The sequence below is a fragment of the Cryptotermes secundus genome, unplaced genomic scaffold (assembly GCF_002891405.2).
Source record: "Cryptotermes secundus unplaced genomic scaffold, Csec_1.0 scaffold18, whole genome shotgun sequence".
Classification (NCBI taxonomy): Eukaryota; Metazoa; Arthropoda; class Insecta; order Blattodea; family Kalotermitidae; genus Cryptotermes; species Cryptotermes secundus.
This window is the reverse complement of record NW_019735461.1, coordinates 741,241-757,566: the sequence shown is the minus strand read 5'-3', so window position 1 is coordinate 757,566 and position 16,326 is coordinate 741,241. Positions and strand designations below refer to the sequence as shown.

Genomic DNA, 16,326 nt, shown 5'->3' with positions numbered 1-16,326 from the left:
AGGCTTTCAGGGCGGTGACTATGAAGAAAGCAGTCTTCAGGGATTTGGCACCGTGTATGTGGTGTTAACCGACGTTTCGGAGGAACGTATCGCCTCCATGTTCAGGGTAGAAGGAACAATAAGAAATCCGCAGGCGAAGAGACCGTGAGAACCGGTAAAAGCAGTCTGCTTGCACCGGTTCTCATGGTCTCTTCGCTTGCGGGTTTCTTATATTTTTCCTTCTACCCTGAAGATGGAGGCGATACGTTCCTCCGAAACGTCGGTTAACACCACATACACGGTGCCAAATCCCAGAATACTGCTTTCTTATTTCATAATGCTTTAGGAATATGTTTCAGAACGGGCAGCATTTTACCCCGAACGTAAAAAGTTACAAGCTCTAACCCATGTTTATGTACGATTTCTTTTATATCCATCATTTGTCTGTTGCTCTTCGTTAAACATCTGAGTGTTGCCTGTGTATGAGTGGTAGAAGCTAGGCGCTTTCATTAACTTTATCAACTGCAGAAACTAAATGATCTCTTCAATTTCGTTTAATATTTGTACAGCTTTAACGTGCGATGATGATAAGGTATATGCATCGAGTGTGTTAACCGTGGAAGCTTGCTTTTGTTTATCATGGAGAGCAGTGTTAGCATTTCCCCATCTGGGAGACAGATGGATAACCTTTACCCACTTACAGTTACGGCGGACCTTATTATTATCAGTAAACTGTTAGCTTAGGTTACTTATTTATCAACACACATTGATTTTCCAAACATATTAACTGTTTATTTCTCATATTGTATCTAGCAGTTTCTGTGAAGGGAAATGCTCTGTCAGATTTCTGTTGGCCTGATTCGCTTTTAGACGTTACACAAGACACGTCAGCAACATCAAGTTCCTTAGGCCTGCAACTGGCCTCTAACACAAATGAGTACCAGGAATCTTCATGGGGGTAAAGGGCGGCCGGGTGGCGCTTAAGGCTGACAACCTCACCGCCATCTGTAATTCGATTGTCTAGAAAATGTGGGAGCCTCGACGCATGAGCCTCCACAACCTGTTACAAGGATAGCTTTATTTCCTTTTAGGTCTACAACTGGGACAACCAATCATTCAGCACTGTTTGTTTGCTACACCTGTCAGTAGGTTCAATTGGAAGTAAGGTGTGTACACCAACCCAACAAAGAAAGAGCCTGCAGTTACTCTAAAATCGAAGTGCAAACTTTGCACCACCCATTGTTTGGCCACTTGCTGATTTCTTATGTGCGGACCTGGCCAGTTAATTAATTTTAGTTTTCTTTCAGTGCCATGAATAGACAGCCATTGGCTCAGAATATTTTTCTTTTAGAAAACTTCTGATTCTAAAGGAAGATTAATGTGCAGTGTTGAGTATAACCCAACATTTAACAGTTGGTTGGTAAGTTAAATATATTTTCTTTACGTTTATTTGCCCTCTTTCCCAAAATCATGGTCAGTTCCTAGTACGTGACCGGAAGCTTTTCACAAATTTGCTGAATTTGCTATTCCGACCGGAAACAGGCAAAATGATGTCAGATTTTATGATTGTACAAATCGTGCCATTTTTCTGGCGACTGTAAGAAAAGATGACTATATACTTATATTCTTCACCGTACCTATAGCCGAATCGACATAAATTTGTCCTCACCAGTGTGCCCAGCCTCGCTATCTTCAGCAACTGCCAGTGGCTGCCGACCATACGAAGCCTGTATAGTGGGAGATCAGGTAGCCGACTCTTACTGTCCAGTCTTACTTTGGCTTTACTCTAAGCATGTAGTATTGGGTCAGGTCAGTGTAATTGGTCCTCATAAACTGAAACACCCTACTCTTATCCTAATTCACGTATAGGATACTCGGAAACTAAAGGCAAATTTCTGCGCTTCTAGAGAAATGTTGAATATGTACTGTTGCAAGACCAGCTCACAATATGGCCCTTAGTCTCTGCTGAAAGATCGCTCATACATCACCGTTGTTATTAGTGGGAGGGCCGATACATCCAGCCATATTCGTCATGTCTCAGTCATTTACAGTATTTATTTCATAATTGTATAGATCCATGATTTATTTCAACCGTCTTCCAGTGCATACACTCATCTATCTCCTCCTCTCACTCGCGAGTGAGAGGAGGAGATAGATGAGTGTATGCACTGGAAGACGGTTGAAATAAATCATGGACTTAAATCAGTGCAACAGGACGCTAAAATATAACATTGTATAGATCTTTATTGTTCCAAATTTATTTTTCTTTCTTTCCACGTAAATCTTCATTTACTGGAGCGAATTTATATTCGGTTTCCCCCGCAACAATTCATTTTACCTGCAAAATATTAATTTTTAAAAGCCGACTCTGCAGATTACCGGATTTTACGAACGGTTTCTGCAGAGTTGGCGCGAACCTGCTTCGTGACACTGCTGTCTGATGGAATATTGCTTTTTGCTATCCGAAGTTATGAGTGAGGGCTTCATTGCCTTCTAGTCTCCTATAACACCAGTATACGTGTATGTTGAAATAGGATTACTACTTTCCTTTCAAAGCCTTACGTACTCATCTTGAATGAGTGAATGGATAATTTATTAGACCAGATGCAGTGCCGGAGTCCGACTCCGTGTTCCCACTTTCCGGCCTCCGGCTCCAATTACTATTCCTGTAATACATAACTCGTGAATTGTATATTAACTTTTTAATTACACATAATCTCATTCTTCCTATGCTGCTAGCTACATGTGCCAACTTATTTATACTTGTAAGATCTGAGGTACTCACGGCGGTGACTATGAAGAAAGCAGTCTTCTGGGATGTGGCGCCGTGTATATGTGGTGTTAACCGACGTTTCGGAGGAACGTATCGCCTCCATCTTCAGGGTAGAAGGAAAAATATAAGAAATCCGCAGGCGAAGAGACCGTGAGAACCGGTACAAGCAGACACCAGTCTGCTCTTGCCTCTTCCTCAACATCTCAGTATTTAGCTCCAATATTCTACGATACATATGGGAAAGTACCCCTGTTTCGTGTTCCTCCTAATCCATTTTAATGAAACTTCTATTTTTTACCACACCCGTTTCCCTCCTGGCTTCTGTGCGTAATTCTGCTCTTGCTGCAGCTTAAACTCTCGTACAATGTCGGACTCGCCACATACGTTAATCATTCTATCTCAATGTAGGTCACAAAAATTGGTTCAGCGTCGTTAAATAATCTAACAGTCTTCTTCTTCTTTTTCTTATACTTTAACATATTGCCTGTCCCCATTCGTAATTATAATCTAACTGTAAGGACCAATAATTTTAAAATCGCGTCTCTTTTCCAAAACATTATAAAGGGTTTGTTCCTATACAGAAGAATTATATTTTCGCTTAGCACTATTGACTGTAAGTAAAAAACAAAGCTATCCCAGTACAAGGTCGTGAAGGGCCATAAGGTTGCGAGACGTTGAGGGTCCCACACTATCTAGACAATCGGCTCAAAGATGGCGGGAAGTTTGTCAGCCTTACGCGCCGGCCGCCATTTACTCCCCGGGAAAATTATTTACTTAATTCCTGGTACTCATTTCTGTTAAAGGCTGCGTAAAGTTAAGGCCTAGTGAGGCTGGAAGGATTAGGTCAACTGAAAAAAAATCGAATGACCTCATCGGGGCTTGAACCCGCGACCTTCCGGCTTGTAGACTATTGACTGTAGAAGACTAAAATTTGGCGAGATGTGTAAGATGAATAACTGGGAGGAAGCTGTGTATATTTTGGTTATGAGAACTTCAAAATAAGAGACAAAGGCTTAGATAGAAGGCAATATTAAGAATGGGTCCTCCTGAAATAGGCAGTGAATTAGTATGAAGTGGCTCAGGATGCAGCTCAGTGTTCAGTTGTTCTTCTGGCTGTGTTAAATAACTTCATAGTGTGAACTTCGGGACTTCGGAGGCACATATTGCCTCCATCTTCAGACTGCTTTAAAGATCCAGGCAGTATACTGCTCAGAAACATTGGCACACACCTACCGATCTACGTGCCGCACCGCCTCAAGTACCTCAGTTTGCGAAAGAGGGAATATCCCGATTAGCTCGGTGCCAGCTCCTCGTCGGGGTACTATACTGGTCAGCAAATTTCTCATTCCTTTTAGTACCTTCTTTATGAGCCAGCTAATAGTTAAAGCAGACCGTACATTACGAAATCAAGGCCTCCCTTTCGTGCTAGTGAGTTAATGTTAACTGTACGCAACATGACAGCAATTAGAAATGCGGACGGTGACAGCAGAAGTGTGAATTTAACCAGGAGATATATTTAGCTCATTAGAAGTCACTTTGTATCGCAATGTAAACAGCAGCGCAGTTGTACACCGCTAGGAACATTAAGGGCCCTGTGTAAACTGCTTGCCTATTTTGTCGCCTGCTTTTAACTAAATCGCTCAGAATTTATATTTGGAAGGTATTCCGTTCAAATATTGCGTTACTGGCTAGCAGGTAGGTTTTTCATGGTTCTATTTAGCCTCCCTTGACGAATTCTGATATAAGACGTTGAAATAAGCCAAGGCTGCCTTATTTTTATTTATTTATTTAATTAATATCATGTTTACAATCTACCCTCGATAATATGGAGTAATAAGTAAATTTGTTTTAAGTAGGTGTCTTGAGTAGAGAAGTCATCCACTGATGATATACTCTGACAGGCCCCGTAGAGAAATGGTGATGGTTTTAATCTTCGTCATCTGCGGGTTGCGGTAGGTCAGACGGCCACGCTCTCCTCAATTTTCTTCTTACATCTGGTGGGTTGCTGATTTCTGCATCTAGTCTGTTATTGATTCTGAGTATGCTTTGATGGTAGAGTGTTGATAATCTATGTATTTCTTCTGTGACAAATGTCATTTGCAGTCATTATGGATAGTAAAATTGGAGACATACCAAAGTGCTTTGTTACTCCAGTTCTTTAGTTACTGAGCATACAGTCGATTTTCCATCTCATTCAATGCTCTCTAATCTTCGCAGTCGAAACAGCGCTGTTAAATAGCCTAAGAACCAGATAATATCTCTGACACTCAACCGTCAGTTATTAACATTTAGAGAAAATGAATCATATTTTTTTTTTCCCTTGGCACTACAGCCCCAGTGGGCCTAGGCCTACCTCCATGAACTTCTCCGTTCACTTCGGTTTTTCTAGATCTTACACATACGGTAGGACTCCTTGGGCGGGTGGTCACCTCGTCGCAAGACCTCTACCTGTACACAAACACAGAAAAACGCGCACACACAGAAACTAAACATCCATGCCCCGAGTGGGATTCGAACCCACGATCCCGGTATCCAAGCGAGCGAAGATAGTACATGCCTTAGTCCGCTCGGCTACCGTAACCGGCATGAATCATCAATACCTGATCTAATTTTAAGATTCATTCCGTAAGACGTTTGAATGTAGGCCTACTCTCAGAAAAATATACTACATACCTGTATTTCCTCAGCAAACTTGTACGATTACGTAGATCCGGCGTGCACATGAAGGCCCAAAGGTTTGTGAGACGTTCAGGTTCCCGCATTATCTAGACAATCGGCTCAAAGATGGCGGTAAAGTTGTCAGCCTTACGCGCCGGCCGCGCTTTACTACCCAGGAAAATTACTCATATTTAATTAATTCTTGGTACTCATTTCTGTTGGAGACTGAGTCGACCCCAGGGCCATAGTGCGGATGGAAGGATTAGGTCAATTGAAAAAAATCCAATGACCTCATCGGGACTTAAACTCGCGATCTTCCGGTTTGTAGCATAGTACCTCAACCAACTACGCTGCCACGTGCCCCTAAGATCCAAAGTACTCTTCCTATTATGATTCTGAAGCAAAATGCTGTATACAATTTAATATTTTTGCTTCATGTGTGCTACACATCCTCCCAGTCTATACTTTCTTGAATCCATCTGTGAAATCTTGCTTTGTGTGGTTGTCTGGTCTCCCATTATTTCATATTGAAGGACAAGGCTAGAAATTTATACTGAAATTCTGAATAAAATATTTTTCAAACGAGTTCTCCATGTCTCACAGGCCTCGATTTTCGTTTAATGCAGATACACATCTGCTATGTCAGTCCACCCATATTACATAAAGCAACACTACATATAAACAGGGAGTGCTATTCTATTTCATTAATAATGACCCAAATAGAAACAATTTGTAGATGTTAAGGATATTTTTATCTACGAGTATGTCGCGTAGCCAAAATTTGTTGTAATCGAAGTATTATAGACTACATAAGGTGAGTTCAGTTACAGTTTTCTATAAAATTTGGTATGCCCTGGACTCGAAATATATCAAAGAAATTCGCCCTACAACTGTACTGTAATTATTGATTTTAGGCTTTCGCGGTTTCTAATTACTTACTTACTTACTCATGGAGCTTAGCCCTTCTGGAGGAGCCGCCAATTCTGCAGCTACTCAAGAATTTCCCAGCATTTTATGGAACCCGAAGGTTTATTACCGTGTTCACAAGAGCCCTCCACTGGTCCCTATCATGAGCCAAATCTATCCAATCCATAACATCTCATCCTATCTCTCTAAGATCCATTCTAATATTGTACACCCACTTACGCCTCGGTCTTCCCAGTGGTCTCTTTCCTTCTGGCTTTCCCACCAATATCCTATACGCATTCCTCACCTCCCCCATTCGTGCTGCATGCCCTGCCCACCTCATCCTCCTTGACTTGATCATTCTAATTACACTTGGAGAAGAGTACAATTTATGAAGCTCCTCATTATGCAGCTTTCTCCAACCTTCTGTCACTTCATCTCTCTTCGGTCCAAATATTCTCCTCAACACTCTGCTCTCAAACACCCTCAGTCTATCTTCCTCCCTTAATGTTAGAGACCAAGTTTCACACCCATACAGAATGTCATCAATTTTATCTTCTATTGGGGCGTGAACTTTCTTAACATTACTGATGTTGATTCTGTCGTTGGGTTGTTACACTCTGTGGACTGCCATTTCGGAAGTCCATACTGCCTCCATTTTAGTGTCGAAGTGTGTAGATTGTCAAGTTTCTTGGTATAGATAGCATTTACTTTTGAGAAGAAAGGCATGGAGGGACATTGCCTCGTATAGGCAAGTAGGAACCAATCCCACTCTGTCTTTCCTAAAACTTTTCCTTTTCAAACAGAATGCTATATATGTACATAGACACACCAACCTCTACAATTCGAACCTGAGGATGAAAGCAACATGTACCCCCGAAACATCACCCACAGACACAGTGTAATAACCCAAGGACAGAATTAACGTCAACTATACTGTAGCCCCCGAAATGTTAAATGTTGACCTAAACTGAATGCTTTCAGGGATTAAAAATATGGACGATCCGGTAGGTAAGGCTTCTTCATCAGGAATTATTTTTGTGTCCTGTGAAAATATAAATTAAACGGGCCTTGAACATAAAGGAGTTGGTCACTTGATTCGTAGGCAGTTAGCTCTGAAAAATGAAACGATTTGTAGTCATTCAGCTTCTATATGTACTTGCAAGTGTGGCTGCTGTGTTAAAGACGATTGCTTTGGGAAAACGAAGAGGCCACATTTTGACGAGAACCGAGGACATGTCCTTTCGTGACCTTGAGCATTTTGCAAGGTACGTGTTCAGTGTTCTGTGACAGCTGCAGGCACCGTTGTGACCGTTGCAGTGGGAACATCCTGTCCGAATTGAAGATTCCCTAAGAGACGGCTTCCAGTTAGGTCAATTCTGCGGTTTTGTTGAATAGGCAGTCGTGTTCATCCGACGTTTCATGGTCCTCCAATTTTTGGGCAGCTCCTCGCTATAAAATATTTCTCATGTTATGAAATGTCTCAAGTGGTGGAGAGGATGAGTGCATATAGACTATTGCTTGGAAAGCCGGAAGGAAGGAGACCACTGGGAAGACCAAGACGTAGGTGGGTGGACAATATTAAAATGGATTTTAGAGAGACAGGATGGGATGTTATGGATTTGATTGATCTAGCTAAGGATAAGGACCAATGAAGGGCTCTTGTGAACACGGTAATGAACTTTTGGGTTTCATAAAATGCTGGGAACTTCTTGAGTAGCTGCAGAATTGGCAGCTTCTCAAAGAGGGCTCAGCTCAATGAGTGAGTGAAATGTCTCAAACAGCCTCGGGCATGGGTGGTGGGGAGTATTTAGCGTGGCTTAAGCAAGGGGAAGGTGACACGAGATTCTGGGAAAGAAGACAGATTAAAGAATTCAGAGAACAAAGTGCTGAAAAGAATATTTGGGCCTAAGAATGCAAAAGTAATAGGAGAAGAGCCATATTACATATGAAGAAATTCGCAATGTGTACCGACGACAAAATACGTATAATTAGGGTGATGAAATCAATAGCGATAAGACGGGTAACACATACAGCCCAGATGAAGGAGACAAGATATGCATACAAAATGTCAGTCCTTCAAGGGAAAAGGCTGTTGGGAGACCTAGGCGCAGACGGTAGATATAAAGTTGTCCTTGTGCCATGCGTCAAGTGGAGATAACCTTTAACCTAGACAATAGATGGAGATGATTTTTCAGCTTCACGCTCAGAATGGTTTGTCCCCGTTAAAGGAATGCGCAATGTGTTCTGAATACTGGGCTGGATATGTCCATGTGGCTTAGCAAGGGAGAGGGAAAGCTAGGCACCTACTCACTCTCCTGAATTTTGGAATAAGACCAAAATCGGAAAAGGAAGAACCGTACCAAATATTAATACCCAAAAATAAAATTACGTGTATTTAAATGTGGCGCAATTTGTGTTTCAACATAGAGACCCACAACTTCATGGTGAACCGTAGAAATGTACTTAAAGAAATTAAATATAATTTTGCAGGCAAATTTTTGGCTATCTCCTATTAGAAGAAAATCCCGTCCAGCCCCCACGCGGAGGCCCCAGAGCCATTAAGAGGGTATTAGCTAATAACATAAAAGTTCTTTTAATTCTGCCGGGACTCAAGCGTACATGAAAATAAATCTTCTTCTAGGATATGAGGTTCTCACAGAGATGGTTATGAAGAGTTCTCTCTTCTGGGATATAATGCCGAGTGGTCCGTTGAAAGTTAGCCGATGTTTCGGAGGAACATGTCGCCTCCATCCTCAGAGTCGAAAAATAAGCCAAGCAAGAACCCAACGTGAAACAAATAGGACAGTCCTATGACTTTCATTGGACTAAACTAAAAAAAAAAAACTCCGTGGATTTAGCCCGCAAGCGAACTATACAAGGCATTATGTATCAGAAATCAAAACTCCATGAACTTTCTTTTTCCATAAAAGGCGATGAATTTCTTGGCCATCTGAGCGATTCTCAGTATGGAGAAAAGTTCGTTATTTTTGCTGAAGACGCAAGGTTGTAAGAAGCCTGTTTCACATTAAGTGGTTTAATAATGTGATTGCAGGCAAGGTAAAGTTGCCCCCGGGAGACCTGTCATGCAGTAATTTGGCACTGAATAACCCCTGCAGTTGATGAAGAAGAATTCGCGATTCGAAAGGCCATGCTCTGATAAATGTGCAGATTGGAGATGAGGGTTATTTAATGAGTGTAACAAGTACGTATATATGGGTATATACAGGGTGTTTCGNCGCCGACCGCAACACAGGCTGCCGCTCGGTTGTGAACTGCGCCGGACATACCAGCCCACTCTGTCTTAGGTACCTCTCAAGTGTCGAGATAACGAGAACGCTCTGTCTGTAGCTGGCTAAAAATAGCGACCCGCCAGCTGACAGACGCGGTTCACACGACGACGTGTACGGGAATGAAAAAACGGTCGTAACTCCGTAACCGTCCAAAATCAGACAGATGTTTATATGAATTTTTTGATCACAAAGACCTAGGAAATCACCTCCTGCAGTTATGCCCTAAAGTCGTGAAACACTCTGTATTGTGACATCGAAAGTTTGAAGTGTGGGATTTCTGCTACTGATTTACAACATTGTGTCTGTAAAGAAACGCCTCTGTGTTCTAGTGGTCAGAGTTCCTTGCTACAGATCTAGAGGTCCCGGATTCGATTCCCGGTGCTACCAGATTTTCTGAGAAGTAACGGGGTCCACTCAGCCTCGTGAGGATAATTGAGGAGCTGCTTAAATGGAAAAGTAGCGGCTCCGGTCTAGAAAACTTAAATTAACGGCCGTGGGGATTCGTTGCGCTGGCCACGCGACACCGTCTGTCCACTGTTTGCACTAACTTCGCCGACAAGCGGCGGTTTCTCGGTCGGTATAGTTCGCATGCGGACTAAAGCCACGAAGTGTGTTTTGTTTGTTTGTCTGTAAAAGACTGATAAAAGACTGACATCGGGTCAAGCCACTCTTGTGTCCAAACCGGCTTTGAGATCAACCCAATCTCCTAACCAACAGAGGAGTCCTTTGCAAGATAGGGGCGGGGGCATATGAAGTTCAGCAGATGGGTTATCGAGGTTATGACTGCGTTAAACTTCAGCTTTTTGTCCATACACATCTTTACGGCGTGAGGTCAGAGGTACTTTAGCGATGTTATGGAACAGTAGCAACATTGTGTCGACTCGAATAGCTTAGTTGAATGTCTTAAGAGTTTTTTCCTCTTAAACCTCCCTTTATCATGTTTAACGTAGAAAACGGATAACATATTTTATTTATCTGTTTCTACTATCGATTTTTAGCCGTTGAAACTTAGAAAATTGTTCACTCGAATTCTCAAGAATTGGTAAGAGAATTTTCATTTATATTAACAAAATTAAGAGTTGTTCAGCGTAGAAGGAATGTTCTGTAAGATTTGAGGTTTTTACGGCTGTGACTAAGATGTCTGGTAAGTGGCCCCGTGTACATCTTGTGTAAACCGACGTTTCGGAGGAATGTGTCGCTTCCATCTTCAGGGTAGAACAACCTGCGAACGAAGAACCAGTCGAAAACATCTGGATGTTTTCGACTGGTGACTCACTCTGCAGCCACATGCTGACGCTGGTTCCTCGCTCTCGGATTTTTCTGCCTCAAAGATGGAGGCGATACGTCCCTCCGAAACGTCAGTTTACAGAAGATCTACACGGCGCCACATCACAGAAGACGGCATTCTTCAGAAAGGAACGTTGTTTAGCGGCCTCCGTAGTCTAGAGGTAACGTTCCCACCTCATGACTCGTGGTACGCGGGTTCAAATACGCGGCGGAGGTCGTCAAATTTTTAAGGGCGGGAAATTTCAGGGAACAAGTCCTCCGGGAGGGACTTTAAGCCGTGGGTCCCGTATCGTAGCTTTACGACACGTAAAAGAACCTCATATCTCCAAAGGAGATCACTGAGCCAAATTCAAGGACGTTTCCCGCCCAACAGCAGTCTCTAAGGCCTCTGATAGATGGAGGAAACATTATAGATACCGCCAAGCCAGTTGAGAACTCGCTGGCTTGGTCGGGACTGATGGTACGCACCATTATCAGTAGGGTATAGAGACTGGTAGAATATCACAGTGGGAAGCACAATGGACCAATACTGGTCTAAGTGCATGGGGAAACCCACCCTCTCCAATAACTAAGTAACTAACTAAGGAACGTTGTTTCATAAAGCGATATCTTATTCCTATCAATTATGTGGCTAAGTGAGAATGTTTATGCTGTTCTGTTGGCAGGACTGGTTCTCGAGACAGCAGCTGGTGATGCTAGTACTCTTCATCAACATCTCCCTGGCCATCATGTTCTTCAAGCTGCTCACGTAGTAACGACTGTTATTCTTTGCATTGGACTCAGCTGGCTAGGGCTAGTGAAAGTGGGGTTCCCACCCTCCTTTCCTCCCATTCACTCCACCGAACCAGCAAAATCACCTGATGATGTGGAGACCCAATAAAGATAAGTACCACATTGCCGCGCAGCGCATATTTTTACACGAGTTGAGGTAATTTTTTCACTTTTGTCCTTCTTCTTCTTCTCCTTCTCGAAATGAAGTATGAAGCAAGTAAACCAAATACGGACTTATGATATATTGCAAAGTTATATATAATATACCAATGTACCAATTTTCTATACAACCAAAACATGAGAGAATGTCGCTCCTTATTCGGCGGACAGCCCGCTCGCCAGGAAATGAATCGAAGGGATCAAACGAGACGGTAATTCTCCTGCGAGACGATAAAATCAGGAGATTCTTTTTTTTTTTTACTTCGCTTAGATTAAGGGAAGGTTTTGAATCGCTGGGAAAGCATATTATCTCATCCTACATCTTAAAATTGGCCACATGTTTTTATTCTTCCCTTTTATAGAAGCATGTGGAGTGAGAGAATTATTACATAGTTTGTTTATACACTTCAAGGGATACTACTTGTAAATATTCTTGTTCCACTCGCAGTGGCAACATATACGTAAGAAGTAACTTCTTTACGAGTTAGGTTTTTGAGATACTGAACTGTATAAAGCATATCAAACGAGTCTCTATTTCAGCGATCGTCTATTGTTATTATACTATCTATATTGGAGAGAGAAGCATTGCGTGCCTTTTTATTAAATTGTTTATCAAATCATGTAACATTTAGACTGTAGATAGGTCAACCTATTTTCAAAAGTAATAATAATAATAATGAAAACTCCATTTTTTCTACATGAACATCAGAACATCAAAATATTTTCTAGACATATAGTCTATTATTTACTCGTTGTGTACCGCCTAGTATATAAATTATTGTAATGAAGTCTTTCTCTGCTTTTGAAGCGGCTGGTTATTCTGTTTGCTTCGCATTTTACATTACCTGCGCAGAACACGCTACCAAAACAAAGGAAATAAAATTTGTAAAATTCTTCAATTTTCCATCTCTTGCCAAACGGCTCTTGTACAATATGGTAATAATAAAAAGAACTGTTAGTTCTATATGAAGTTACAGGTTTAGGTTAGGTTGGTAGGACTGTTGAAGAGAACCTGACAGGAAATATTTTAATTATCGTTCATTAATTGTTACTTATTCTCTGTTATCCCGTTTGCACTTACCAAGTTCCTTTCTCACGAATCTTGACCTTCGATCCTTGGTTTACTTTATTTTCTTTTTCAGTGGATATTATTTTTGTGTTTCTCCCAGATCGAGGCATCTTCCATTTATAATTTTGATTCCTTCTTCGGAGCGAAAAAGAAATCATGAACGCTACATCTGCACACCTTGTGTTTCAGAACTTAATAGTGCTACAGTGTCTTCAGTACTGAAGAAGATTAATTGATGTTAAAGTTTTGCTTTCCTTTTGTTAAAGCAAGAACATGTATTTGAAAGGAAACCTGATCCCACTGAATAAAAATTGTGTTCACTTCTCAGTGACTCGGGTCACATAACTTGCCGGACTGTTTTGTTCCCCCAAAGCCTTATCTTAGGCAAAGAGAAAGAAATGAAATTTCTGCCTTAGCTATTGTTACTACCTTCAGTGCTGTTTGCTTGTTAAGTTTGATTAGCACATACTTTTGTTCCGGGTGATTGAATTTGCAGTGCTCTGTGAACCGACAGATATAAATTTGTTCAATAAAATGTTCTTTTTTTTTCAAATGTGAGCTTATGGGACAATAATATTGAACTTTGAATTGTTTATGCGATTATTGTTTTTCTCTTCATATCTGCCATCTTATCTTGGTTACTTTTTAAGTCTGCATGACATTATTTTAAGTGCAATTTGTCCTGTTTGTAACATTACCCACATCATGTAAAGGATTCTGTTTAGAAAGAATCATATTGAAGGTTCTAGTTCTGGATACAATTTCTAATACCTATCTGTGGAGTGGCATGTACAGGGACTTCATATCCGGAGAAAAGGTTGGGTCTAACAGATGTATTACTGATTGCCTCACATATTAGGCAGATATTTATAATAAATAAACTCCTGCTCTTGGATGCCAACGAATTTCATATATGACGTCGTTGGAGCAGATGTTGCTATCGAAAATTTATATTATAGTGTTGCAAATTCAGTTCACATTTAAGCAGGATTTTGCATCCATTAATTACTCAGCAGTATGCATACAATTTTGTGGATGAGGAAACGGTATGCATAATTGCATAAATGCTATGATCATGCCCTATTATTATTATTATTATTATTATTATTATTACTGTAAGAGTTACCATATAATTTTAGCTTAATTATTATTATTATTATTATTATTATTATTATTATTANATTATATTACTTTAATATATATATATATATATATTTACGAATTGGAGAATACGGTTCAGGGCTGATCATTACTGGTACCCAATACGTATTTCTAATCTATATATATATTTTATATAATTATAAATTGATATATTTTATTATCTGATTTGGCAAGGTTTGCATGCGTCATAGAAATGATACAAGAATTTTATAGCTGCATTTAGATGAAGGTAGGAGTATGGTCATGAGACAAGGAATTCATAGGGCGACAAATAAATGTGGCTTGTAATGCAATCGATTCCTTTTACTTTTAAGATTTTTTTCTATGAAAATTACACCTTCCAATGCGTTGAAGGATCTGAGTGCTGTTTCGTTGCTTTACTCGGATTGTGTTGACACTGGCAGTATGCAGACTATAGAGACTCGGTGGTGGGAGCAGTTGGTGAAGTGAGAATTTGAAGTGGAACCGAAATACTCGGAGAAGTGTCCTATTGCCACTTCATCACCAGAAATCCCACCTGGGATGGAACCCGGGCCGTCACCGTGGAAAGCCGGCGAACCGCCTGAGCTATAGCACATCCGACTCAGAGAGTGTCACTTGTGGTCACATGAAAATCATCGCAGGTTATTGCTGTCAATATACGTTGGTAAGTCAATAAGTAAGTTACAAATGGATATAGAACCTAAACAATTAAGAGTACTAACTTGAAAAATGCTTTTATTTCTCAACATAATCTCCCTGTAAAATGAGGCACTTGTCCCATCGTTTCACAAGCCCCTGAAAACTAGCAGCATAAAATTCTTTGCGCTGCTGTCGGAACCAGGCGGTGACTTCCCTTACTACAGCTTCATCGTCGGGAAAATGTTCAGCCGAAAGATGATGTTTAAGAGGGCCGAATAAATGGAAGTCGGTTGGAGCAAGGTCGGGGCTATACGAAGGATGCTCGAGGACTTCCCACTTGGAATTTCGCAGCGTCTCATTCGTCTTGTTGGCAGTATGGGGACGCGCGTTGTCATGCAAGAGCAACACGCCTGGTTCCGTCAGCAGCCCAAAGAATTTTATGCTGCTGGTTTCAGGGGTTTGTGAAACGATGGGACAAGTGCCTCAATGTACAGGGGGATTATGTTGAGAAATAGAAAGACTTTTCAAATCAGTACTCTTATTTGTTTAAGTTCTGTATCCATTTGTAACTTACTTATTGACTTACCCTCCTAGCTTAGGAAGCCAAATAGTTGCACGGTCTTCATGGTTTTCAAATAATTGATATCAGCTCATTATATTTCATTCTAGGGTCAACAGTTCTATAATCCGTTTCAGTTACCTATAAGAGATGTGCTCATATTCGGTGACGGGCAAAATTCTACTGCTCAAGATTTTAAAATATTTTGTAGTAATTCTGACGAATCTGTTCGCCGTAAGAGTGAAAAGACATATTTAATAGTTATGGTGCTATTAACAATGGAAAATAGAGAATTTATATCAATTTTTCTAGGACGTGGTTTTTCGATGCACTGGAAGAAGAAAATAAGGAAATTGTACTGAGTTTTTTCATTAAAATATTTGATATTTTAAGAAGAAATTCAAACGGACAACACATTTTCAGAACTTCGAAAAATTGTGTCTTATATGAATGCTTATGGCCGTCGTCAAAAGTGAAAGGCTTAGGTTCTAGTGATGTAACTCTAACAAAATTTCACACAGCGTCTACTTTCTTCAGCAGGAGTTCAGTATGTAATACCTTTCCCAACAACATGGCAAATTTACAGTGAATGTACTATGCGAATCTACAGGCATCTAATATTAAATACAAATACGTAACAGAACATTTATTTTGATCAATACAAAATGTGTAAAAGATATCTTCTGTTCGTTCCGAAATTACGAACACCGATGTTTAGAAACAGACACGGCTGTGTTTATTAAAATACCGTCGGATAAATGTCATCCGACTTTTGACATCATTTTTTGTGGATCCCTGGTAACTTCCTAAACCTAAAGCCTGCAGACAAATAGAACAGAACGTACGTGCCAGATACATTGACATAATACACGTATGTAAAACACTATGTATAATACAAATTTTAGTGATAGTTTTATGCTCGAGTCCAAAATTCCATTCTGGATATAAACATTGTAATGCTGATTGAAATCATAAATTTAAAGTAAGTTTTTAACTTTAGAGACAATTCGATATGAGCGGTAAAATAAATTATATTTCTTTTTCGACATTTCTGTTGGAGTTTCACCCCATTAATTCTATAACTTGTATT

General features: G+C 40.5%; 1 protein-coding gene across 1 annotated transcript in view; it reads left to right on the top strand.

The window, feature by feature from the left end:
* LOC111869267 (junctophilin-1) overlaps positions 1 to 13,971 on the top strand; it is a 230,931-nt gene extending 216,960 nt beyond the window's left edge. Inside the window, exon 10 of the mRNA XM_023860661.2 lies at positions 11,562 to 13,971. Within this exon, the coding sequence (XP_023716429.1) occupies positions 11,562 to 11,648 (87 nt within the window). The 3' untranslated portion in view covers positions 11,649 to 13,971. The remainder of the gene's footprint in view (positions 1 to 11,561) is intronic.
* The last annotated feature ends 2,355 nt before the right edge of the window (positions 13,972 to 16,326 follow it).